General features: G+C 43.9%; 1 protein-coding gene across 5 annotated transcripts in view; it reads right to left on the reverse strand.

Moving 5' to 3' along the window:
* Positions 1–1181: 1181 nt before the first annotated feature.
* GABRR1 (gamma-aminobutyric acid type A receptor rho1 subunit) overlaps positions 1182–27473 on the reverse strand; it is a 53672-nt gene continuing 27380 nt past the window's right edge. For 3 of the 5 annotated variants that reach the window (XM_025383159.1, XM_025383158.1, XM_025383155.1), the window contains 9 exons: positions 26806–26859; positions 24842–24948; positions 23124–23191; positions 21813–22036; positions 13410–13492; positions 9020–9160; positions 5575–5727; positions 3961–4157; positions 1182–2734 (listed from right to left, as the gene is read on the reverse strand). In XM_025383159.1, coding sequence (XP_025238944.1) covers positions 2441–2734; positions 3961–4157; positions 5575–5727; positions 9020–9160; positions 13410–13492; positions 21813–22036; positions 23124–23191; positions 24842–24860 — 1179 coding nt within the window. In that variant the 5' untranslated portion in view covers positions 24861–24948; positions 26806–26859 and the 3' untranslated portion in view covers positions 1182–2440. The remainder of the gene's footprint in view (positions 2735–3960; positions 4158–5574; positions 5728–9019; positions 9161–13409; positions 13493–21812; positions 22037–23123; positions 23192–24841; positions 24949–26805; positions 26860–27473) is intronic. The other 2 variants (XM_025383156.1, XM_025383157.1) reach the window with 2 other exon arrangements.

Raw genomic sequence — 27473 nt, forward strand, 5'->3', positions numbered from 1 at the left:
TATACTATTAAGCAAATTGACAGTTTCCATTGGCATCTGTTATTGAATGAACTGGGTCTCCCTATGGCCCCCAAATTCATATATTGAAGCCCTAACTCCCAACATAGCTGTATTTGAAGATAGGCCTTTACAAAGGTTAAATCAGGTCATTAGCATGGGCTCTATTCCAATATGACCACTGTCTTTATAAGAAGAAGAAATTAGGACACACACATATACAGAGGAAAGACCATGTGAAGACACAGTGAGAAAACAGTCATCTACAAGCCAGGGAGAGAGGTTTCCAGGGAAACCAAGCCTGCCAACACCTTGGTCTTGGACTTCAGTCTCCAAAACTATGAGAAAATAAATTTCTGTTGTTTAAGCCACCCAGTCTGTGGTACTTCGCTATGGCAACTTTGGCACACTGATAGAGTATCCCATAGGCTGCTTCAAATGGTGGAGTATCCCGTACAAACAGACGGAAGTTCAGATGGTGTGCCCTCGATACATTCCAGCTGACTCACAGTGGCCCTAGTGATCATGAGGAAGAAGACAGCAGCAAAGATGTCTGTAAAGAGTTTGATTGCAATTATTCTATAAAATAATCATGGAAAAAAGCAGTGTTTTTAAAATAATATTTTTAAATATCAAAAGTTAACATTTAGGGGTAGGTGCGATGGCTCACGCCTATAATCCCAGCACTTTGGGAAGCTGAGGTGGGAGGACTGATTGAGTTCAGGAGTTTGAGACCAGCCTGAGCGATATAATGAGATCTTGTCTTTACAAAAACTTTAAAAAATTAGCTGAGTGTGGTGGAACACGCCTGTAGCCCAGCTATGCAGGAGGCTGAGGTGGGAGAACCACTTGAGCCTGGGAGGTAGAGGTTGCAGTGAGCTGAGATGGCACCACTGCACTCCAGCCTGGGTGACAGAGTGAGACCCTGTCTCAAAAAAGTAAAATGAGAATACAATATTTAAAGAGTTAAAATTTAACTATTTTATCTAAATCCCTTTAAGTTTATTCAAGTTTGCCAAAAGCTTTCTTTTGGTGAGCTTTCATTGGAGATAATGGGAGATTACATTATAATTAGGGTTTAGGCAAATAGGCTTTTTCAAATTAGTATACAGTCCTGCAATGTAGAAATATAATATTTAGCACTGGTGATGAGTCAAATTAACTTTGAAATGAAAATGACATTATTGTGTATATAATTCACTTTATTAAAGTGAGTTTCAAATAAAACAAATGCTGTTTGGGTAAGTTTGGTGGGGGTTGATCTATATAGTAGATATATAATATAAATAACTGTTTTTCAATGATACATCAAATTAGAACCCTCTCCTTTACCCCATGCCCTGACATCAGTTGCCATTGGGCCATCCTTTTGCCTGGTATCTGGGCTGTGTGGTCTAGGTGATGGCAGTTTTCTGGTTCATAGAAAATGCTGGCATTTCAAGTATAAATGCAGATGTCCAGTGACGTCTTCCCATTTATTTTGCTTTCTGATGTTCTTTTTCTCTTAAGAAACCGTGTGAGTATTTCTCATTCTAATGAGTTACAAGTAGTCCCAAATAATGTATTTCCTTGAAATGTTTATGCAGAAGAAATCATTCTCTACCCAAGTTCCTCAGTGAAGACATCATATCACTGAGAAAGGACTTCTCTTTGAACAAGGACATGCTCCAAGAATACACGAAGTGGTGATTATATAAAAAGGGAACATTTAAACACAAATTTTCTAGCCTAGTTACCTCTATGACACAACAGACAAAATGCATGTGTGTACTCTTATCTTCAAAGTTTCCCTACCAGGGAAACTTTTACCAAAATCAGAAGCAATTGCACCAATCTAAAGAGTTTTTCTTGTGAAGGAGTAAAACTTGTGAACCACAGCATATAAAGAAAAATAATGTGAATATTATCATTGCCTTTTATTAAAATAAACATGCAGAGGCAGAGTTGCATACAAAATAGGTAATAGGTTATAAACTGAAGCATGAGTTTCTGTCAAAGTGAGGATTTAGGCGCGTGTGAATTTCATGCAAATGGCCTTTAGGTGCTTCCAAGTCCACCTAGCCTGAAGAATGTAATGACACTCGACGAAAATAAATTATTCATGTGAATAGCATCAAGGGTCTAATGGGTGGAACTAAATGTGCCCACAACACTGGTAGTGTGCTTTTCCAGGGGATCTGGGTAACAACTAACATCAATCACTACAGAGTCATAATCCTGCAGCACCTAATATAATGCTGTATATTCAATAGATGGTTAATAAGTACAAATTAAACCAGTAAGTGTCTTGTCAATGTAGCTTTGCAAAACTGCAGAAGGGATAGTGAAAACATGGGTGGGTCCTGGGACTTTTTTTTAACCATACCCTTAAATTCTTTTTCATTATACAGTTATTTCTGTAGTGCATGCCATGGAAATGTGAAATTTATAGAATTACAAACATCTAGGAGAAAATAGACCAGTATATTAAATTGAATAAAATGTATGCCGCTGGAAAGATGATCCTGGAGTATTTATCAATGGCGTGGGTGTCGATTCTCATGCTCACGTAGCTGCTTCTCTGACTTTTCCTCTGTGGGGAGCTCCTCTCTGAGGCCAGGGTCAGCTGCACCATCATCCTGTCAGGCTTCTCTCCATTCTCTGGCATGTAGTTGTCCAGGTCGTTCACCTCCCCGTCACTGTAGTTGCCATCCAGCATCACAGTGCGGGGCGGAGGTAATCCACTGGTGCAGGGAAGCTGCAAACACAGCAAACACACTGGGGTGTGAGCTCAGCATCACCTCTCAGAAGCCCTTCAAAAGGAACTGCATAGTGGAGGGTGTTACCTTTTTCTGGTTTCTGGTATTCCCAGTTTGGGAAGAGGGTAAGTATTTTTTTTTTTTTTTTTTTTTTTTTTTTTTTTTTGAGACTTGAGTTTCGCTCTCATTGCCCAGGCTGGAGTGCAATGGCACAATCAATCTCAGCTCACTGCAACCTCTGCCTCCGGGGTTCAAGCGATTCTCCTGCCTCCGCCTCCCAAGTAGCTAGGATTACAGACACGCACCACCACGCCAGGCGGATTTTTTGTACTTTTAGTAGAGACGGGGTTTCATCATGTTGGCCAGGCTGGTCTCAAACTCCTGCTCTCAGGTGATCCACCCACCTCAGCCTCCCAAAGTGCTGGGATTACAGGCGTGAGTCACTGAGCCCAGCCTGGTATCCATTTTTGCTGATCTAAAATCTGCATACTGACTCTTAGGAAATATCACAATGCCATACCAAAGACCAAGAAGAATGCTCCTGATTCATAGATCACCCTGTTCTCCATGAGATCATAAGCTGTTATGAGCCCTTGATGAAAATGTTTACAGATCACATTATTACAAGTGTGTGCATGAACATGTGCATTTGCCATGGGGATGGGGATTGGCATTGTGGGGATAGATTACTGCAATATGGTTAGAGTTTGCTGGGGGAGATAACCCCTGAGCTGCATACTGCAGGAGGAAAGGAGAGTCAGGTGGGAGGGAAGATAACCTGGGGAAAGGTGGAGGATGCATGAGGTTACATATGAAAAAAGATTTCCTAGAATGAGAAAGTTCTTCCCTGGACAATTCTTTTATTACACCTTTATGTTCATAAATAATTTGTTCCACCATGTTAAATTGTCATTTATTTTTCTCCTGGGATTCCCTCACTAAACTATGAACAACACCAAGAAGTTCCCTAACGCTTAACTAAGACGTGGTCCAAGTATGTGGTAAGGGCAAAATAAATGTTTCAATGAATGAAAGATGTCACCCAAAGTAAATTTCATAGACTTGAAATACACCAATTTGTTTGCTCTTCACAACAACCCTGTGAAGTAGGCACAGGAGAGGGTTTCATGACCCTGCTTTACAGGGGAGGTCTGCCCTGCCTGAGGTTCCAGAACTAGATCAGGCTCCATCCTGACCAGACACTATAAGCGCATGGCAAAGTCACCTTCTCCCGCAGCTTCTGTTCCTTCCTCTCCTGCACGGTGGTCAGGTAGTTGACGGCCGCGTACTCCAGCACCGAGAGGAAAACGAACACAAAGCTGACCCAGAGGTAGATGTCCACGGCCTTGATGTAGGAGACACGTGGCATGGAGGCGTTCACACCCGTGATGATGGTGGACATTGTCAGCACCGTCGTGATACCTGCAAGCACAAGAATGAGAAACAAGTGTTTGCTTGCCTTTCAACAAACACGGGATGGTTTCATGCCTCTGCTCATTTGTCCCTGCTGCTCCCTCAACCTAGAATGTCGCCATCCCTGCTCCACTGTCTAGCAAACACCCACACATCTTTCAAGATTTAGCTTTTCATGAAGCTTTTCCTGTTCCTCTCCCCCTGCATCCCTACCCTTTCACCCCTCTGCATACCCTGTGTATTCATCATAGCATCTGTGTCACTATTCTTCTGCAAAGAACCCTAGACATTTTGACATTAAAACATTTGTTTCAATTCAAGTTTTACAAAATAAGAGGTTGCATGTATGAACAGGTATATATGTTTCTTATAACTACTGCTCCATCAAGGGGAAAAAGCCCATAAGGTTTATTTTAATATCATGTCCTGGCTCTTGGTGTGTAGTCCTGTTGTCCCGGGCCTGTGTTGACAGCTGCCAGGGCACCCCCAGCAGCCACCACCATGCTGAACCTAGCTGCCCATTCAGCATTGTTCACTTGAGGATTCATGGGTCAATTTCACTAAGGATGACAACATTAACTTCATTTATAGGAAACAGATTTTAAAACTAGAGTGTTTATCTATTTAGCACAGTAACTGTTCAAGCTATGGAACAACTGTTAGAGGACAAGGCATCTGTCCATGGAAATTTGCCCAGGATTTCAAATTAAGCTCAGAACATTTGTTTGGCAAACATCAAATCACAGGGGATTGGGGTCATCTTAAGGGCCAGCTCCAATCCAGTTTCACTAAAACCTGGTGGGTTGCATTCTCCCCTGCAGCCCCTGAACTGTCTGAGCAATGGTGGTGTGTATAAATGGGTACAATACTTAAGGTGAGAAAAAGAGCTGATGGCAAATAGCCATAAGTGGAATGCTTATAGAGAAAGGATTCTCAGACTTGAGTGCATAGAATAATTACTGGGAGAGCCTGTAAAAAATGCAGGTTCCTGATCCTCCCTCAGAGATTCTCATTCTATAGATGCAGATGAGACCCAGGACCCTTCGTTTTTAACAATTTCCCACAAAGATTCTATCACAAAGAGCCCTTGAGCTACCATTTGAGAAACACTGTTGTAGGACATGATTCATTTTGTAGGTGAGCAAAGAAGGCACCTAAAGACCAGGCTCACCCACCCTGGAACATGGCTTTGACAAGACTAAAGGGGGTCTGTTTGGATGGGCACCTGCAGAGTCCTGGAAAGCATTTTGCTACATAGATTCCTAATTACGGGATTTTACCTATAAATAAATAACTCTTGAGTTTTTCCAAGTCATAACGCCAAAAGGGGTTCAGAATCAATTTGAAAAGAATGGTTTTATCTGGAAGGAATTGTTAATACCTATATTTGCAGATGCTTGGAATATGCACTTGAGATATTCCTTACCTAAGGGGACTCTGGCAGGCACAGCTCTGCGGTCGATCCAGAAGGACACCCAGGACAGCATGACCATTAGGGTGGCGGGGAAATAAGTTTGGAGCAAGAAGAAGAAGATATGGCGACGCAACGTGAAGTTAATGTACAGACGGTTGTACCAGCCTGGGGGACACAGGAATAAAAGACAGTACACATCATGGCTCCTTCATAAAACACATTTTATTCAGGAAATCATAAGTGCCTTAGACACTCCAATGGACTCTTGGACCATGTCTTTATAAGGTGAAAGTGAGAGAAATCATGGAACAAAGTGATTATACAGCAACACATACCACCTGGGTGCATCTGTTTCGAGAAACCTTTGGCCCTTGTCCTATTTACAAAGGGAACCCCTTGAAAAGATCATTTAAATTTTTTTCTTTTTTTAAGACAGGGTCTCGCTCTGTCACCAGGCTGGAGTGCAGTGGTGCAATCTTGGCTCACAGCAGCCTCGAACTCCTGGGTGCAAGCAATCCTCCCACCTCAGCCTCCCAAGTAGCTGGTACCACTACACCGAATGAATTTTTAAATTTCTCTGGTAGAGACTGGGTCTTGCTATGTTCACCAGACTGGTCTTGAACTCCCGGCTTCGAGTGATCCACCCACTTCAGCCTCCCAAAATGCTGACATTACAGGTATGAACCACCATCATGCCTGGGTCATTTAAACTCCTGTTACTCCCATTACCTGGTCTAGGGTTCAGCAACCTCACTATCACCTGGGAGCTTGTGATAAATGCAGATACCTGGGCCCCAACCCAAACCTACTTAATTGGACATCCATTGAACAGTATTCTCGGCTAGGCGCGGTGGCTCATGCCTGTAATCCCAGCACTTTGGGAGGCCGAGGTGGGAGGATCACTTGAGCTCAGGAGTTCGAGTTTACAGTGAGCTATGATCGCCCCACTGCACTCCAGCTTGAGCCACAGAGTGAGACCCTGTCTCTATTAGGAAAAAAACAAATATGTATATGTGTATATATATATATGTATATATATGTATATGTGTATATATATATATGTATATATATGTATATTTATTATTTGTTCATAATTCATATGCACGTCAAAGTTTGAGAAGCACTGATTTAAACAATCTCTTTAGATTCCTTAAGGGGAGAAATGTGCTTTAAGTTAAAAAAGAAAGTTACATACAACATTGTATTTAGGAACACAGTGAACAATCACAGGTCCAGCTACATTTTAGCTCTTCTTTTGTATCCTTACAAGGAAAACATATGCATGGAGGGGTTGAAGAGAAAGGGAGGATGATGGGAAAAAAAAGGAAAAGGCCTTATATGCATGAGATGCCTAGGACTGAAAATAAAATGGATAGGGACTTGGCAATATGAACTTGGAAACTTGGCATCCCGGGTCATTATAATGCATGGGACACGCCTCTGGTTACCAGCAAGCTACTGCAGAGGGATTGTCAGAATGCTGAGGGTCAAAAGAACAGGGTTCCCCCAAGGAACCAATACTTTTGGGGTGATGGATACAGGAGATAATATGTGCTGGGTTGCAGTGCTATGTTGGTTCTCCCTCTTACAGATTAGAAAGACCATGGGGTATTTAAAAAGAATGTGTTTCCCTGTGCAGTCAGTTGCGCAAATTTTAGCCATAGAAACTGCATGAAGATTTGAGCAAAATCATCCTGAAAGGTGACTGGTCAAAAAAGAGGCAAGAAGCACAATTCACAGTTACAAAGATATGGAATCAACCTGAGTGTCCATCAACAGATGAATGGATAAAGAGAATATGGTATATACACACCATGGAATACCACTCTCCCATTAAAAAAAAGATGAAATAATGTCTTTTGCAGTAACTTAGATGGAACTGGAGGCCATTATTCTAGGTGAAATAACTCAAGAATTGAAAAGCAGATACCACATGTTCTTACTTATAAGTGGGAGGTAAGCTATGGGAACATAAAGGCATACAGAGTGGTATAGTGGACACTGGAGACTCAGAAGCGGGGAGGGTGGGAGGAGAGTGATGGATGAAAAACTACCTATTGGGTACAATGTACACCACTCAGGTGACAGATGTACTAAAATCCTAGACTTCAGCCGGGCACAGTGGTTCACACCTGTAATCCCAGCACTTTGGGAGGCCAAGGCGGGCAACTCATTTGAGGTCAAAAGTTCGAGACCAGCCTGGCCAACATGGTGAAACCCCATCCCTACTAAAAATATAAAAATTAGCCAGCCTTGATAGTGGGTGCCTGTAATCCCAGCTACTTGGGAGGCTGAGGCAGGAGAATTGCTTGAACCCGGGAGGCAGAGGTTGCAGTGAGTCCAGACCTGGCCATTGCACTCCAGCCCGGGCAACAGAGTGAGACTCCGTCTCAAAACAAAACAAAACAAAAAAATCCTAGACTTCACCACTATACGATTCATTGATGTAATCAAAACCCACTAGTATTCCCATTAGTATCCCTAAAACTATTGAATTTTTTTTTTTTTAAAGGCAAGAAATGGAGCGAGTTAACCTCAGCTATTTAGTGCAAGCAAACTCCCAGTAGAGAGGTCACAGAGCATGCCCTCAGGCAACAGGAGAGGGTGAGCCTGTCCCCACCCTTGGTTCAAAAAGGAACAACTGGGTCCACAGGGGACTGCACTGAGACTTAGAAGGGAGTCACCAGGAGGGGCTGTGCAAGCAGCATAGCAAGAGCAGACTGGTCAAGAGTGGAGTGACCCCATGGGGCTGGCTGGAGCAGCGAGAACGTAAATTGAAAACAACAGACCTGAATTATACTTGTTTCTTGCTGTCAAGGAGGGGGCTCAGATCGGCATATCATGGCTGAGATGCCTACTAAGCTGGCAATGCGATTGTCTCAAATAAACCCGCTCACGCGGCTTATGTTTTCAGTCCTTACTAATTTTTTAGGTTATTACTCTGATGCATTGGTGGTATCAAAAAAATCACTTCCACCCACTGCTTGCTACCTATTAGATTTCACTTAGGATTTCTGTCTTTAGTTTCTTTTCTTTTTTTTTCTTTTCTTTTTTGAGACAGGGTCTCACTCTGTCGCCCAGGCTGGAGTGCAGTGGCGTGATCTCAGCTCACTGTAACCTCGAACTCCAGGGCTCCAGGGATCTCCCACCTTAGCCTTCCGGGTAGCTGGGACTACAGGTATGTGCCACCATGCTTGGCTAATTTTTGTATTTTTAGTAGAGACTGAGTTTCGCCATGTTGGCCAGGCTGGTCTTGAACTCCTAAGCTCAAGCGATCCATCCACCTTGGCCTCCCAAAGTGCTGGGACATGAGCCACTGCACCCTGCCTCTGTCTTTAGTTTCAAATATAAGTGACACTGCTCAATTGATGACCAATTCAAACCTTTCCTGTAATAGAGGGCGAACCTCTGAGACCAAGCTGAAGCCGCCCTGACTCAGCCCTCACCCCACACTTACCTGTGCTGCTGTAGAAAGCCAGTTTGGTGGTAGTGTGGAATTCTTGAATGAGGAACTGGGAGAGTGAGATCCGTTCATCTGTCTTTAAGGAGTCGTTGCCTTTTTTCCAGTACAGCATGAGGTCATCTTCTGTATAGGCATCTGAAAAGACAGGGGCCAGCGTCAGACACAAGGTGGTGGCAAGACAGGATGGTCTGTGGGGCTACGTGGAAGCTGTGCCCTGACCTCCCACACTGATACTGGGATTGTGATATGATAGTTTGAAAAACAAACCACAGTCTAAATAAAGCAAAACAATATCCAAAAAGACAAATTTAATTATCTCCACTCTTCCAAAAGTCATCAGAGCAAAGTTCTCAAGCCCAAATGCTCATACTTCCTGCAAAAGGTTCACCCTACAATTCGGCCTGCCATTTATTAGGTTCAATCAAATGAAATTGCTATTTTTGTAAGTTAGAAATGGTTAAATATTGGCAAAATTTCACATGGCTCAGCCTTACAAACAGGGAGTAATTTAGCCTTTTCCTTTCTTCTTTCAAAGTGTGGTGACTCATCAATTGATGGCAAGTATCTGTAAACACTATCAGGTAATAAAGGCTGCATTTTAGCAAGAAAAGACCCACAAAGATATGGGAGTGGAACAAGTCCCTCCTCTGTAGGACTCCAGTTACTCCTACTCAGGGTAAAGTCGAAGTGACTCCATGATCATCACCCTTTCTGGTGCTACCATTTCCCCTTCCCTCACCTGCTTCCGGTGAACTCCAAGTGAACAAACCTACCTCCAGCCTGAGCATAACTGAGGAAAAGCCGCATGGCACTGCCAGTCCAGTCTGCTCAAGTGTAAACAATTCCTTCCAGGACTCCCTGGCACTATTTTATTCCTGTTTTCTAACACTTGACCTGTGTGATGGTCAGTTTCATGAGTCAACTCGGCTTGGCTGTGGTACCCAATTATGCAATCAAACAGTAATCTGTAACAGTGTTTTGCAGGTGTGACTAACATCTACAACCAGTGGACTTTAAAGGGGATTTTCCTGGATAATCTGGGTGGGCCTGATTCCATCAGGTGAAAGGCCTTAGGGGCAGAGCTGAGGCTTCCTGGAAGAAGAAATCCTACCTGTGGACTGTGGCATCCGCTCCTGCCCCAGAGCGCCCCTCCTGCACTCCCGATGGCCTGCCCCGCAGATGTGGGACTCTTAGCCAGCCCCCACAATCCCGCTAGCCACTTCTGTGCAATAAATCTCTACTCTGTATATCCTACTGGTTCTGTTTATTTGGTGGAGCCATGACCGATACAACCTGAAAAAAGGCTACATTCCAGATGGAGGCAGAAGCTGCCCAGGAATAGTGGGGAAAACTAAGTTCTGGAGACAATGAACTCAGTATTTCAGTCTGGCTCTGCCACCGAGCTCTGTCCCTCCTTTGTAAAATGATGATAACCTGCTCATCAGGCTCTTGTGAGGGTTGCATGACAAGGCAGAGGTAAAGCCATTGTGCAATAAGCAGCCACTCCCTTGGTCCTGGGTTTTATTACACCCTTTCCCCACATCCAATGCCCTAGGCAGCTGTCCCTTTGGCCCCAGTGGTGTGTGATGTCAACATCTCTGCACTCCTTGGTCCCAGGTGATTGGAGCCAGGGGACAAACACCTGATCCACTGCCACAAGCCCAGGCTGGCTTACAAAGTGCCCTGGACCAGTGAGAACCCTCACTCGGGCTTTGACACTGCCAGGGAGTGCCAGCGTTCAGGGGGAGTGTAGGAGTCACAAGGGTGTCCCCTGTGCTGTCAGAGAAAGTGTTTTGGCAGGGAGGAGAAAGGAGCGGACACGTAGAGGGACAGAGATGCATGTGGATATGGATCATTTTACACAGCTTCAGCCTGGCTCTTTCTGTGGCCTGGTTTCTGGGGTGTGTGTGTGTGTGTGTGTGTGTGTTGTGTTAAAATACACATAACATAAAATTTACCATCTTAACCTTTAGTGTAACTTCAGTGGTATTGCACTACATTCTTAGTGTTGTATTTATGATGCATGATAAATATAATGAAAATTATACTACATGAAAATTACTACATAAATACAACCATTCTTATGGTTGGACATACCATTTGCCAATGTATATTCTCCCATTCGTGGGTTGCATTTACTCTGTTGATAATGTTTTGATGCACAGCATTTTTAAATTTTCATGTAGTATTTATGTTGTACTACATTACCACATAAATATAACCATTATGATGGTCATACCACCATCCATCTCCGGAACTCTTTTCATCTTCCCAAACTGAAGCTCCATACCCATTTAACAACAACCCCTCATCCCTGTTTCCCCTCCCCCCAGCCTCTGGCAACCACCATTCTACTTTCTGTCTCTATAATTTTGACTCTGCTAAGTACCTCTTAAAAGTGAAATCATACAGTATCTGTCTTTTGCGATTGGCGGATTTCACTTAGCACACTGCCCTCAAGTTTCATTCGTGCTGTAGCATGTATCGGAAACCCTTGTGTTTTAAGGCTGAACACTCTTCCACTGTATGCAGATACCACATTCTGTGTATCCATTCATCCAGTGATGGACACTTGGGTTGTTTTCATGTTTTAGCAATTGTGAATAAAACTGCTATAAATATGAGTATACAAGTTCCTTTTCAAGACCCTGCTTTCAATTATTTTGGTTATATACCCAGAAATGGATGTGTTGGATCATATGTTCTTAATTTTTTTTTTTTTTTTTTTTTTGAGACAGGGCTCTTGCTTTCTCACCCAGGCTGGAGTGCAGTGGTACAATCATAGCTCACTGCAGGCTCAGGCTCTTGGGCTCCAGTGATTCTCCTGCTTCAGCCTCCCGAGTAGCTGGGACCACAGGTACCAGCCACCATGCCCGGCACATTTTTGTATTTTTTGTAGAGACAGAGTCTTACTATGTTCCCCGGGCTGGTCTTCAACTTCTGGACTCAAGTGATCCTCTAACCCCGGCCACCCACAGTGCTGGGATTACAGGTGTGAGCAACCGTGCCCAGCCATTGTTTTAATTTTTTGAGGAGCTGTTTTCCCCAGTGGCTGCACCATTATACATTACTACCCACAAAGCATAAGGGTTCTAATTTATTCACATCCTCCCCAGCATTGTTTTCTGTTTTGTTGACAGTATTCATCCCAGTAAATGGAACTCATTGTAGTTTTGGTTTGCATTTTCCTAATGATTAGTGATGTTGAACATCTTTTCATGTGCTTCTTGGCCATTTGTATACCTTCTTTGGAGAAATGTCTATTCAAGTCTTTTGTCCATTTTTTTAAAGCAGATTGTTTTGTTGTTGTTGTTGAGTTTTAGTTGTTCTCTTTATATTCCGGATATCAATCTTAATCAGATAGATGATTTATCAATATATTCTCCCATTTGTGGGTTGTCTTTTTACTCTGTTGATAATGTCGATGCTCAAAATTAACAATTTTCATATAGTCCAATTTGCGTATTTTTTCTTTTGTCACCTGCGCCTATGGTGTCACAGGGCCTGGTTTCTAGCTTTTCCAGGATGTCTGTGTGTGTGCAAGCTTCCTGAAGTCGCTTGTTGTGCTTGAGAATCTCATCCACCACACGAACTCGCAGTGGCAGTTCCCTAGGGCAACTGTTGTCAAACTTGTTTTGGCCAGGAAATCCTTTCTTCAGCAGAAATTACATTCAGAAGAGCAATAAAACATATCAAAAATGAGCTCTCTGGATGAACTCGTGTGTGTGTGTGTGTGTGTGTGTGTGTGTTGGGCAAAGGGCCTGGAAGGAGACCCACATTCGCTTATCCCTCTCCTTCCCCTCCCCAAGCAGTTACCCTGACTCAATAGAACAAAGTTTAAAACCATTGCCACAGGGCATTAAAAAGGCCAGTTATGGCGATGAAGATTTTAGTTTCAAATTTGTTCCTGATATTTAAAATTACCCTAGACCTAGCTTCAATCTAACACATTACTTTAAAAGTATAGTCATGAAGGCTGGGCGCAGTGGCTCACGCCTGTAATCCCAGCACTTTGGGAGGCCAAGGCAGGTGGATCACAAGGTCAGCCATTCGAGACCAGCCTGGCCAATATAGTGAAACTCCGTCTCTACCAAAAATACAAAAAATTAGCCAGGTGTGGTGGCAGACACCTGTAATCCCAGCTCCTCGGGGGGCTGAGGCAGGATAATCACTTGAACCTGGGAGGCAGAGGTTGCAGTGAGCAGAGAGACCGCACCACTGCATTCCTGCCCAGGGGACAGTGTGAGACTCAGACTCAAAAAAAAAAAAAAAAAAAAAAGTCTACTCATGAATAAGGAACACACACTGTTCCTGCAGCTGAGAGTTAGAGGTGTCGAGAATTATCAGGAGCTGTGTGCTGATGCCTGGGCACAAGTCTACTCACAGCTTTCAATTTCAAGAGAGCACGTTTGTGTGTCCAAGGGAAATCGGCTGAAGTCCATGTTGCACATTGCAGTTACTGTAACCCTAGGGCGAAAAAGACAAAATTGATTTATTCAGAGCCTGCAAAAGACAAGTGCAAAATGATAAAACAAACAGAAAAGCCTCTGCTTCCTTCCAATATCATAAATGCCTCTTCTCATACTTCATAAGCAATGTGTCAGGGTTTAGATAAGTAGCTTAAGAGAGATACCCTCACTGGAGTACTCTTTGGCATTTATGTTTAACCCAAGGGTCAGTGTGAGGCAAATAGAATGTCTCCGCTAACTCTTATCACATTCAAGCATTTTAAAGAAGCAATGGTCTCAATCAATATAATAATGTGAAATAAAAACTTACATGATGTGGTTTCTTAAAAGAAGCCCTAGGAGCATATGTTGTTCTCCCGTTTCAGATAAATTCCAGGTCTTTTGCTCTTTTATTGATTTTATTGATATTCAATATCGTATACAATACGGTGTACACTTACCCCAGTTGCCAAGCCTGGCACTTTTTCTTTAACAATGTTGATATTTTTATATTGATAATAGTATAGTGGACATATGTGTTGTTAGTGGATAATTCCTTGGAGATCAAAGTAATGGAAAAACACTGAAAGGTCTTATTGTGTTAACAGGCAAGCACTTGCTGACATTGAGTGATTTTATTTCAGAGTTTACGCTGGGAAAGAGGCTTCTGCATCAAAAGCCAAACACATACAGATCATTCTTCACAGGTGAAAAGGCTCCTATCCAGTGGGAAATTTTGCAGCAGGACACGATTAACTCTTCTTCGCTGGTGCCGAGTGGACTACTTTTCCTTCGACCACGCAATATTTGTTATGTAAAAGTTGTGGAAATTATATGAATAATTCATGGTCAAAAAGAAAAATCACTTTTAATTTAAATGGAAATTTCAAGGAAAAGAGCATTCTTGAAATGGAATTTTTCAAACATTTGCCTCGTTTTTTCCCACTGCTTTGAGGATGGAATGGTTGTATTCTATCTATGAGGCATTTTTGATTGCCAGCAGCTGGGTGGTCTTATGTCTCCCGGAAATCCTGATAAACAGGGAATGTTAGAGTGCAGGGGTCGAGGTGGGGGTCAGGCTGGCAGCTGACTCAGATGTCTCATGGATGGGTTTCCATTTCTGTGGGTACATCATCGCATAACGATGCCCAATGGCATCATCAACATGAAATAAGCTAAGAACTAACTTCAGGGACACTTGGAGCTAACTTTAAGGACATAGAATGCCCAATGAAGGAAATGTTTTGCTACGAACAAGGGGACTGAATACTCCTTCTCTTTCTGTTAGTTGGTACAGGAATAGTTGTTTTCAGATTTACAGACATAATCAGAATGGGTCTTCCCACCCTGAGTTGATGCTTCTCTCCATATAACCTATACATAAAACAACTATTTGTGATGTAATCAAAGCCCATGTTTATTGTCATTTCCACAAATCCCTTTAAAGGATTCATTGGAGGGGCTCTTCCCTGCCCTGGATGGAAACTTGGCAGGTCCCGTGGCTCTTCTGTTCACTCTCATGTAATAGTCAAAACCCTCTTAAGTTACAAACAACACCTTAATTCAGAAATTAAGAGTTTTGGTTTGAGGTATTCATTAGCTTCAAAGTTCATTCAAATGAAGACTTCTGCTGTCCCTCCTCAGCTAAGATAAAAAGTTGGCATTTGACGGGTGTAGTGGCAGGTGCCTGTAGTCCCAGCTACTCAGGAGGCTGAGGCAGGAAAATTACTTGAACCTGGGAGGCAGTGGTTGCAGCGAGCCAAGATCGCACCACTGCACTCCAGCCTGGGCGACAGAGCGAGACTCCATCGAAAAAATAAAAAAAATAAAAAAACAAGTTGGCATTTGAGTGATCAGTTTCTGCCCATCTCCGATCTCCTCCCGCACAGGTGGAAGTGCAAGGAGACAGGGAGGTGGGCGCAGGGTAGTTCTGTGGCTGGGCAGTTTCCTGCTCTCTGGGCCTGCTACCTGGTGGAAGCTGATACTTTTTTCCTGGCTTCCTCACTCCCACGACTGTGTGCTTCTCCCACACTGCAGGCTTCTGTTCTCCAGCTCTTGGTTCACCCACCGTCCTCTCCACGTACACTCACAGATAAGTACAGGCTGATCCCACTGCAGCAAAAACTTCTGACTCTGCCCCCAGGGTGGTTAGACAGCTCTTCTCTCCCACCTAACTGCACAGTGTCCCAAACTGCAGGCACACACACACCAAACTTTCTGAGAGGTCCCAGTGAAGGCCCACTCACGGCAGGCCCACAGTGCTCTCCCGGGAAAATTTCATAATTCTTTCCTTTCTCCCGCTGTCATTGACTCCTCTTCTTCTTTTTTCGTTTTTCTTTCTTTCTTTCTTTTTTTTTTTTTACAGTGTCGCTCTGTCTCCCAGGCTGGAGTGCAGTGATGTGATCTTAGCTCACTGCAACCTCCACCTCCCCGGTTCAAACAATTCTCCAGCCTCAGCCTCCAGAGTAGCTGGGACTACAGACATGTGCCACCATGCCTGGCTAATTTTTGTATCTTTAGTAGAGATGGGATCTCACCATGTTGGCCAGGCTGGTCTCAAACTCCTGACTTCAGATGATCCACCTGCCTCAGCCTTCCAAAGGGCTGGGATTACGGCCTGAGCCACCACGCCCGGCCTCACTGACTCTTTTATATCTTGAAGTTGACTAGGGATTCAAAAGTCATGGAACTGGTTTTTCAATATTACCTTAGTAATATTTACCAAGCATAACAGAGCATCTTACTTGTGGATTTCGGTTTTTATTGTATGCTGATGCCTAGGAAACTGTTCTCATCATCCTATTATCTGTGGCTCCCTGCTCCTCCTCCCACTGCACTGCTGCATTCCTCATTTGCGTACTAAGATTGGGTTCTGTGCCTGTCTCCTCCACTAGCCTGCAGTCCTGGGAAGGACAGTGACCTCTATTCCTGTCTTTATGTCCCCAGAGCTTGATCTAGAACCTGGCATGGCTTTCATTCGTACAACTCCGCAGGCCACCGTGGCACCCAGGAGGCTGTTAATAAGAATCTGGTGGAGTAATCAATGAGTGAATGAAGTGAGGAGATGGTTAATTAGATGTATTTTAGGAGCTGGCCAGTGGCTGACAGAGCTGACATATTTTCCTTAAAATAAATTCCAAAGTGGTGGTCTTCAGTAACTCAGATCTCTTTTTTTTTTTTCATTTAAATTGAACAAACTCATAACTCTATTTGCAATGAGAAATTAACTCATCTGTTTTCAGGCACAGAGAGGGAAAGGAGGTGTTCTCCTGGTGGGTGAGGCTCACTGAGGATTTTTTATTCTGAACATACAAAAGATGTTCTACTCCCTTCTTGCACTCACATCCAGTGGTGCACTGGACTAGACTTCTGTAGGCTTTCGGGAGCTGATTGCTAGATTTTTAGGAAGCTTGTGAGCCAGTTGTTAAACACAGTCACTATTAAACATTAAAATTAAATGTCACATTAAAAAACATAAATAATAGCTTCCAGTTCCAAAATCGTGGCATAGAGGCAAGCTGCTTCACTCCCCACCACCGAAAACCAAAAACAAATATATCACGCTAAGATTTTCACCAGCAACAACCCAGAGCTCAAGGATGAGGATGAGACAGTTCCCTGGGCCACAGAGAAGTAGAAAAACTGAGATGACAGTAGGAGAACTGGACTTACACATCCCTGATGCTCCTCTCTCCCATTCTACCTGCCACCAAATGCATGGAAAATCTCCCCCCAACTCATGACTTCTACACTGGAAAAAGTGAAATTGAGGTGATCAGTCAGATTCCCTACCTTCTTGGGTTCCCTGGCAGGAGATTTCTCCTTAGCTTAACCAACGGGAAGCATCATGATTGCCTGAAGGGTGAAATAGCCCTGAGAACAGGCAGAGACAAAGGGGAGGCAGGACTACCATCCTCATCCTGGAAATTATGCTCTGTAACCTGACCAAAGGAGTTGCCAAATCAGAGTGGTTGTTCAGTAGTACTGTAGGAAGAACATTCTGTAGGTCCCCTGGGCACGAACTCCTAGCCAGCCTTCCCACACTGCTGGGATAATCCCCTCGGGACCTCCCCGATTTGGGACTGGTAGTGCACAGACAGACAGGTTACTGGAGTGAGGCGAACCTGGGCTTAAGGTGCCACCTAGAGCTGAAAAGGAGGCAGCAACCTAGTAACAGATTCACTAAACAAATATAGTCAATAAAAAACAAAACTAACTGGACAGAGAAAACTGGAATAAATAACTAATCCTTCAATGCAAAGACGTAGATGTATACCAACAAGAAACAACAGCAAACAGGGAATTAGGACCTCCCCCAAAGGGGATCCTAACAAGACCATGATTTGTAATCTCTCTGACCAAGAATCCAAAATAGCAATTTTAAGGAAATGCAGTGATATCTAAAATAACATAAAAAAGCAATTCAGAAATTTATCAGAGAGGCCGGGCGCGGTGGCTCAAGCCTGTAATCCCAGCACTTTGGGAGGCCGAGATGGGCGGATCACGAGGTCAGGAGATCGAGACCATCCTGGCTAACACAATGAAACCCCATCTCTACTAAAAATACAAAAAAATTAGCCGGGCGTGGTGGCGGCGCCTGTAGTCCCAGCTACTCGGGAGGCTGAGGCAGGAGAATGGCAGGAACCCGGGAGGCGGAGCTTGCAGTGAGCCGAGATCGGGCCACTGCACTCCAGCCTGGGCCACAGAGCGAGACTCCGCCTCAAAAAAAAAAAAAAAAAGAAATTTATCAGAGAAACTTAACAAAGAGATTGAAATAACAACAACAAAAATCGAACAGAAATGCGGGAACTGTGAAATACATTTGCTGAACTGACGAACTCTTTAGAGGCTCTCAACAGCAGAACAAACCAAGCAGAGGAAAGAATCTGTGAGCTAGAAGACTGGCTATTTGAAAATATAGTCAGAGGAGAAAAAAATGAAGAAAGAATAAAAAATAACAAAGGCTGCCTATAAGATATGGAAAATTACCTCAAAGGACCAAATCTAAGAATTGTTGGTGTTCAAGACAGAGCTGAGCAAGAGCAAGGGGTGGAAAGCTTATTCAAAGGAATAATAACAGGAAACTTTCCAAAACTCAAGAAAGAGATAAATATACAGGTATAGGAAAGTCTGAGGACGCCAAACAGAATCAATGCAAATAAGACTACCTCCAGGCATATAGTAATCCCTCTGAAAGGTCAAGAACAAAGAGAAGATCCTAAAAGCAGCAAGATAAATAAGGCAAATAACACATTAAAAAGCTCCAATTTAGGCCGGGCGCGGTGGCTCAAGCCTGTAATCCCAGCACTTTGGGAGGCCGAGATGGGAAGATCACGAGGTCAGGAGATTGAGACCATCCTGGCGAACACAGTGAAACCCTGTCTCTACTTAAAAAAATACAAAAAACTAGCCGGGCGAGGTGGCGGGCGCCTGTAGTCCCAGCTTCTTGGGAGGCTGAGGCATGAGAATGGCATAAACCTGGGAGGCAGAGCTTGCAGTGAGCTGAGATCCAGCCACAGCACTTCAGCCTGGGCGACAGAGCGAGACTCCGTCTCAAAAAAAAAAAAAAAAAAGCTCCAATTTGGGCCGGGCACAGTGGCTCATGCTTGTAATCCTAGCACTTTGGGAGGCTGAGGAGGGCAGGTTGCCTGAGCTCAGGAGTTTAAGACCAGCCTGGTCTTAAAACCTCATCTCTACTAAAATACAAAAAAATTAGCTAGGGGTGGTGGTATGCACCTGTAGTCCTAGCTACTTGACAGGCTGAGGCAGGAGAATAAGTTGAACCTGAGAGGTGGAGGTTGCAGTGAGACGAGATTGCACCACTGCACTCCAGCCCAGGGGACAGAGTGAGACTCCATCTCCAAAAAAAAAAAAAAAAGAGCTCCCATTTGTCTGACAACAGACTTCCCAGTGGAAATTATGCCGACCAGGAGGAAGTAGAAGAACATTTTCAAAGTGTTCAAAGAAAAAACACTGTCATCCAAGAATATTACATCCAGCAAAATTATCCTTTGCATGTAAAGGAGAGATAGTCTTTTTCCAGACAAACAAAAGCTGAGAGAATTCACTATTACCAGACTTATCTTGTAAAGACAACAGTAAAAAATACTCATCACTTCCTAATTATTTAACTACATTTTATTATTATCTATATTCTTGAAGCCATTTACACTTATTGCATCTGTATGGTAGAAATACTGCATAATGGTGTGCTGCCATGAATTTCTTCCTAATTCTGCATTTAGTGACATCAGGTTGGGAGCCTGAAATCAGCCAGGATGGGAGTATTTACACTACAGAAATCAGCAAACACTATACATCAGGGCTTGATTTATTGTTTTGCTGATTGTCTAGACTTAAGGCAGATTAAGCCTAAAAGGGTGTTATGCCTATTACCATTACATTGCGAGTAGTACAAAATATTGAGGACATATTTCAATATTTGAAAGCTATCATCCAATTCAGCAAAGAACTTGCTTTTTCTTTGATGAATGAGTAAAGTTCCTATATAGTTCTTCACTGTTTCACTTTTGTCTTATTAATGGAAAAGAAAATATCAACCAACATTCATCAGATCTATATTCATTTGTTGATGATAGAATTATAAAAAACTTACAGTGGTTTTTCCAAGAACTAGGAAATCATGCTTAAGTTATAAATACATAGAATTTATAATAAAGAGCATTATACATCCTTTATGTCAGTGATGTTTATAATAAACTTATATACACATAGATATGCATACTTTCCCCCCAGGTAACCAATTGTTAAACATTTACTGGCATACCAATGGTCACATATGTTATGGTCTAGAACTCTGTAGCCCTGGTGATGCCATTGAGTTGTGTTGTTGTGTTGGTAGTTTCTGAGCCTTAAGATGCCTTGAAAACCTGTCTCAGTGTGCCAGGTATGGTGGCTCTCACCTGTAATCCCAGCACTTTGGGAGGCCAATGTGGGAGGACAGCTTGAGCTCACGAGTTTAAGACTAGCCTGAGCCAATATAGGGACATTCTGTCTTTACAAAAATAACTTTTTAAAAAATTATCTGGGCATAGTGGCACATGCCTTTGGTCCCAGCCACTTGGGAGACTGAGGTCAGATTATTGCTTGGGCGTGAGAGGTTGAAGCTGTAGTAAGCCATGATCATGCCACTGCACTCCAGCCTGGGCAACAGAGCAAAACTCTGTAAATAAAAGAAGAAAAGAAAGAAAGAAAAGAATGAAAAAGAAAGAAAACCTGCTTCAGAAATGAGGACTTCAGGGAGAACCAGCTCAACATGGCTTGGGGAAGGGGTTGCACATCCTGCATCCGCCTGAGTACTTCTTATGGGAGGAAGCATTTTAAGCCTTAAAGATGAAAACCCCATAACCCCACTCTGTGTCAGGTACCTAATTACTTAGGTTCCAGGCCAGAATGAGTATGGAGGGATCATCATAAATATTCCTTTGGGGAATGGGGACAGAAAGTCAGCTTCAACATTGCAATCTCTGACTCTATAGATCTATAGGTCTACTGTGCAACTATCCATGAACCTTCTACTTATACACTGATGTGTGGATTCATCTTTACCATTCATCAACATGGAAGCCAAAGCAAAGTCCGTGAAACTGGAATGCACCGTCCACACAGCAAAATAGGAGCAGACCACAGCAAGTGACCACATCCCTTCTCTGTGAAGGCCTGCTGCTCATCTCCACATGCCTAGAGTACCATGAGTTTCTAAAGCTCCTGTGCAGCCTGAAAACCACACTGTGGAGCTGGGTTTAAGGAAAGCTTCCTCAGGCCAGCGTTTAATGAGCAATTAAATATTTTTAAAGTGTCTGAACTGGTAAGAAGATTTTATTTATTATATTGAAAACGTGATGTTCGGAATGGCACGTCAAGTCATAAAGTAGCCGGGGGTCCCCATAGTTTCTCAAGTAGGACACTGTGGAGAGAAAGGACAGAAAACATGCCTGTGGTGGCCAGATGAAGCAAAAGAACGTTTTTTAAACAAAAGTTCTAAAATGTTCCTGAAAAACGGGAATCAGAGAGATTGTAGGAGGTCAGTCCTTGAGAACACACTATCTATTTCTCTGACTCCTACTAGAGAAAAAAACTTGTTTGTTATTGAAAGATAACATATAGAATAGTATCAGCTTGAGAAATTGCCCCAAATGTATTTTCAAGACTAATTCTTTAAAAGTTCTACTCACATATAAAGTTAGTTTTCCTTGATGTTGAGAAGCTGGCAGCTACTGAAAAGTTAGAAAGTAGACATTCAGAGCCAAAAACCCAAACTGCTGTTGTGAAACCAATGCTTTTCTTGGTTAATATGAACAATCTGCTTTTCTTCCTACCTGAGACTGTAGAGCACTTTCCCGTCGGGCTGGACCCGCAACATGACGTTGTCTGTGGTGGTGTCATGGATGAAGGAGCGTTTGGAGTGCACGAAAAACATGTCAGGGACCCAGATCTTCTTGACCAGCCTGCCATCAAATGTCATGCTGAGGTTGTTGGTGCTTGGAAAAGACAGCCTCTCGTCCTTCCAGTAGTGCCTCAGGTAGAGTGTCATCGTAAAGTCCTGGGGCAGAGGGGCAGAGAGGGAACCCCAGACACACACAAACCCACTGAAGTGTGGATTCTGTAGCCCCTGTGGAGCCTCACTTAGCTGGGGAATGAAACCGAGCCAAGGGAGGTCTTGCTTCTAGTCCCCGGAGTTTGCTGCAGTAGGAGGAAAAGAATGCTGCAATGGCGGGGAACTCAGTGAGAAGCCTGGAGCAGACAGTGTGAGCGTGCCTGGCCCTGCCTCAAGCCACTGGCATTTGCTCTACACTTGAGGGGCTGCTACTGCCACCATGTGTGACTCAAGCCACAAGTGCCAGAAAGTTAATGTCTGCAAACAGCACTCAACCAGAGAGAAGGCGGTGGATAAATACCCCAGCTCCTGCACCCCTGAGTCGGGATAACCCTGCAGTGTGTTCTTCGCTGACTCCCAGAGTACTCCAGTGGCACTGAGTTCTGTGGTTCTATAACTGAGTTCTACACCAGTTCCAAAGTAACTGGTTTGATAGCACAGCCGTCTTTGCTTCCTTTTACTCCTCTCTTCCCCACTTTGTTCTGGTGTTTCCCAGGATCACCTCCCAAATAAACTGCTTATACTTATGCTTGTGACTGCTTGTCTCAGGTCTGCTTCTTGGGGGACCCAAACTAAGCTAGGTCCCTAAAACGTCCTGTAAGTCAAGGAGTTAGAGAATGTTGCACTTTTTATCTGAACCCACCAAAAAGTGGGGAGAAAAGGACACTCTTTTGCTTCTTTTGCATTTCCACAGCCAGGTACAGAATCCACAGATATAAGATGTGTTTAACTACTTGGCAGCTGCAAACTTGGGCCCTGCTGCTCACATTTGAGAACATTTGTCCAGAAAATGCATCCCAGTGGCAAGAGCCTGACCACTGGAGTGGGAAAAGCCAAGCTTGTTATCTGGCTCTGTTTCATACCAATTGGGTGGCTTTGGGCAAATCTTCTTGAGCCATCTGTAAAAGGAGTGTGGGGATTCCCACCACCCAGGTCAGTTGTGAGACTAAGTGAATTCAGGTGCGTGGAGCTCCTGGCCCTGGACAGGCTTTGTGAATCCCCCTGCCACGGCCCTGGTCAGAGAAGCACTTACCATGTCAACCTCTGAGATGCTATCCAAACTCTCCACCTGCACATCCACACCAACAGGAATGGCAGGGCCTGGGGACAGAGCATGATAAGAGCATTCACTGTTTTTACTTGAAATTTTACTATGGAGGAAATAGGCAAAAGAAGCATTTCCCCTGGAACCTCAACGTCATGTCAGATTTGGAGGTTTGGTCATGCCAACCTGAAGTCAAACCAGAGACAAAAGCATGGAACCATAGGCTGGCTTTCTGAAATATTCCAACAAAAGTTTGAAAGCATCCTTTCTTGGTTGTATATGCTCATGTGAAGGTATGATGAAGACCTAGGTCAAAGGCTGGGTCTGATCTAAGACTAACTGACTTCTTAGCATGAGGTCACCCACATTATTCCCTATATTTGCCTTCTAGTTTTGCACCTCTTTCACTCTGGAAGCCAGTGTCTCTTGTCTGGCCATGAGAAAGGCATTGTTTGGTAATAGGCACTCAGAACCAAAGTCATATTCAGGTCATTAGCCAAACCCACAGATCTGCATCTTTGCAACGTGATGAAGTGGCCTTAAAACATTAGATTTTTTGTTATTTCTGGGCCTTACGGACTCAATATTGATAAAGAGTAAGGAAGATAATGAAGGGAATCAATTCCTGCCCCCTTTCTTCCTTGCTCTCGGGATGAAGGGCAGGCATGGAGCACACTGAATCATTATAGAGTATTAAAAAGGTGGGTTTGAATTCAACAATGGTGGATTATGGACTGGATAGAGACTCTCTTCTACAGCCTATTTATTCTTTGGATAAAAGTGACCGGAAGAAATAAATGGCAAGATAATTATTTCTTTTTTTTGGAGACAGAGTCTCATTCTGTTGCCCAGGCTGGAGTGCAGTGGTGTGATCTCAGTTCACTGCAACCTCCGCCTCCTGGGGTCAAGCGATTCTCCTGCCTCAGCCTCTTGAATAGCTGGGACTACAGGTGCACGCCACCACAGCTCTGTATTTTTAGTAGAGACATGGTTTTACCATGTTGCCCAGGCTGGTCTCGAACTCCTGAGTTCAGGCAATCTGCCCGCCTCAGCCAGGGCAGATGAAATCCCAAAGTGTTAGGATTTCAGGTGTGTTCCACCATGCCCGGCTGAGAAAGATTTCTAAAATATTTTTTTTTCCAGGAAAATAAACCCATAAGGATGAAAACCTCTTGCCATTAAGAAGGCTGAAACCCAGCAGCTGCAGGCTAAGCTTCATAGGGCTTTGCTATTCTTCTGCACTAAATCATTATTCTCTCAAGCTATTTTCATTTAATTAAAATGAGCAGATCACATTCTGCCCTAAGATATGTACCCTGAACTCTATCTGCCAGCTCCCAGATGACAACAAATTTAGTCCAAGGTTGTTATTTCCAGGTATTTTTAGGAGGCTGTATTGGGCTGCAGCTGCCCTGTGTTCCCCTGCCCTTCCTACAGCCAGCTGCTGGCCTCCCTCGTTGTGAGCCATCCTAGAGGGGCAGCAGCCACCCAGCAGCAGATGCCTCCTCAGACTCTGTTCAGCAGAACCCAGGGCGGGGCAAGGCAGATGCTCAGAAAGTACTGTGGGCTCGATGTCTTGTCCACCAAGCACAACCGAGGCAGACTGGGTCAGGGGAGAGCAAAGCTGTGCTGTACCTTGGCTGATTTCCTGCCCACAGACTGAGGACCAGAAGAAAGAGCGCACCCCGAGAGCACACATCCCATACCTCCGAAGCCAGGCCTCATGCTGAAATCATGGTCATCTATCCTCAGAAGCTGTTCCGACTTTGTCAGAGGCGATTTGGTGATGTCAGGGCTTCGTCTCAGAATTGGGCTGCCAAGGGGGAAGAAACCAGTGAGATCATATATTCCAACCAAGACAAATAAAAAGTAACTCGCATTCTGACTTGATCTTGATAGGTGTGATGGGGTATGCTATTTCTTCTTTTAAGCTATCCCCTCTTCCTTTCTCCATCTTTCTGGATAAATGAACTGACCCAGAAGGTCCAAGACATTGACTTTGACCGTGACTGTGGAGCTTTAAAAATACTGATGCCCAGGCCCCACCTCAGAGATGCTGATTTGGACTGTCTGGAAATAGGGCCTGAAAATTGGTCTTTTTAAAGTTTCCCAGATGATTTTAATGTGTAACCAACACATTAAATTGCTGGTTTAGTCTTGTTATTAATCGCTGGTTCTAGTCTTGTTATTAATAGCCCAAATTCCCTTAAAGTGTCTCAGCCTTTTGAGGGGTTTTGAGCTGGAGGGGAGAGCAAGTGAGTATGGTCCGAGCCTGGTCCCCTGATCTCTGTTGGCCCACTGTGGAGGGAGCAGGACCTTGCCCTGGAGGGAAATGCTGACCATCCCGTCTGCATGGAAGGCGGCTACTCCTGCTGCTGCTTCTGAACTGCACCTGGGGTCATTTGTATTTATTTTCTCTTTTTCTCTATTGGTAACATACTTTTAGCATTTGAAAATTTTTTAGAAGAAGAAATGTAGTGAAGACTCAGCCTCCCACTTCTGCCTCCACCCGCCCCAGCCCTCATCCACAGGTGTTTCACTTTTTTTTTTTTTTTTTTTTTGAGACAGGGTCTCACTGTGTCACTCAGGCTGGAGTGCAGTGGTATGATCTCAGCTCACTGCAACCTCCACCTCCCAGGTTCAAGTGATTCTCATGCCTCAGTTTCCCAAGTGGCTGGGATTACAGGTGCTTGCCACCATGCGCAGCTAAGTTTTATATTTTTAGTAGAGACAGGGGATTTGCCATGTTGGACAGGTTAGTCTTGAATTCCTGGCCTCAAGTGATCCACCCACCTCAGCCTCCCAAAGTGTTGGAATTACAGGCATGAACCACCGCACCTGGCCAGGTGTTTCTCTTACTGGTTTCTTGTCTATCTGAGCAGAGTTTCTTGTATACAAGTATATACAGATATATATTCCTAGTTATTCCCTCTTTATTTTATATTTTTATTTACTTATTTATTTTTGGAGACAGGGTCTTGCTCTGTCACCCAAGCTGGAGTGCAGTGACCTATCATGAGCTCACTTCAGCCTCAAACTCCAGGGCTCGAGTGATCCTGGACTCAAGTGATCCTCCCATCTCAACCTCCCAAGTACATGCAACTGAGTCCAGTTAATCTTAAAATTTTCTGTAGAGACAGGGGTCCCACTATGCTGCCAGGCTAGCCTCAAAGCCCTGGCCTGCAGGCAATCCTCCCACCTAGACCTCCCAAAGTGCTGGGATTACAGGTGTGAGACACCACACCCAACCTGGAAGTACTTCTCAAACTAGAAAGTGGTACACAAATGGGAGGAGCCATTGCCATTTCTGAACCCACCAGGAAGTGTCCTTCTAAAGTGAGGAATTACCGTGCTGGCAGCAAAGGAGGTGGCCCAGGGAAAGAATTGGAACCAGCGAGCTGCTTACAAATATAAGAGAGGAAGCCGGGTTTGTCAAGAGAAGGAACACCAGCTCCCATTGCCATGGACATCCTCTCTCACCAGCTTGATCCAGGAGCCAGCCCCCCACCCCCTGCTGCCGTCTCCTTTCAGGCTCCGCTTCCTCTGGTCCCCATCCTCCAGTTTCTGATCCTTGGTGAGGGGTCGGGGAGGGGCTCTGCTGAAAATCACTGCGGTTGAGGTTCAGGGAAGAAACATCTGCAAAACAGTGTGCATGTGCTTATGGTCATACCTGATTTGCTTGTGGGCATCTTCATGTACTTCTCGTCTTTGTCTTTGAGGCCTACTATGAACAAAAAAAGTAAAGGCATTGTAGAGACAGTCTAGTTACTCAAATCAACCAAGCACCCCTCTCCCTTCAGATTTGCTTCAAATCTAACCAGAATAAAATGTGAAAGAAGGAGAAAAACTACAAAGCTTCAATGCATTCATTTAGCCTCTTCTTGAGCATTTTCCAAGTACCTACAGAAGAAACTGGAGGATTCATTACTCAGAAGGTCTAATTTGAAGAGGTCCGACCTAAAATAATCTTCCCCACTGGTCTACCCAGGTCTGAAATGGACGCCATTCTCTTAGAAGGCTCTTAAGGATGTATACATTTTAACTTTGATCCACCATAAAACCATCATTATGGAGAGTAACACATTTGCTAAGTGAACTGCATCACTTGAGCATCCTCGTTCTTTGGCTCATGATTTCAGCCAAATGGGCACTGACAGGAGATGAGAGAGGAGGAGGAGGAAGAAAGAGGTCAGGGTATTTATTCCTCATTCTCTCCTGGCTTTGATGCCAGGGACTAGCAATGCCTGTGTTACTCTGTGATTGCAGATAATCACAGTATCTTCAATAAACTCCAATAATAATATTTCCCCTTCTAATCAAGGGGTAGTCCTGGCTTCC

The sequence above is a fragment of the Theropithecus gelada genome, chromosome 4, assembly GCF_003255815.1.
Source record: "Theropithecus gelada isolate Dixy chromosome 4, Tgel_1.0, whole genome shotgun sequence".
Lineage (NCBI taxonomy): Eukaryota > Metazoa > Chordata > Mammalia > Primates > Cercopithecidae > Theropithecus > Theropithecus gelada.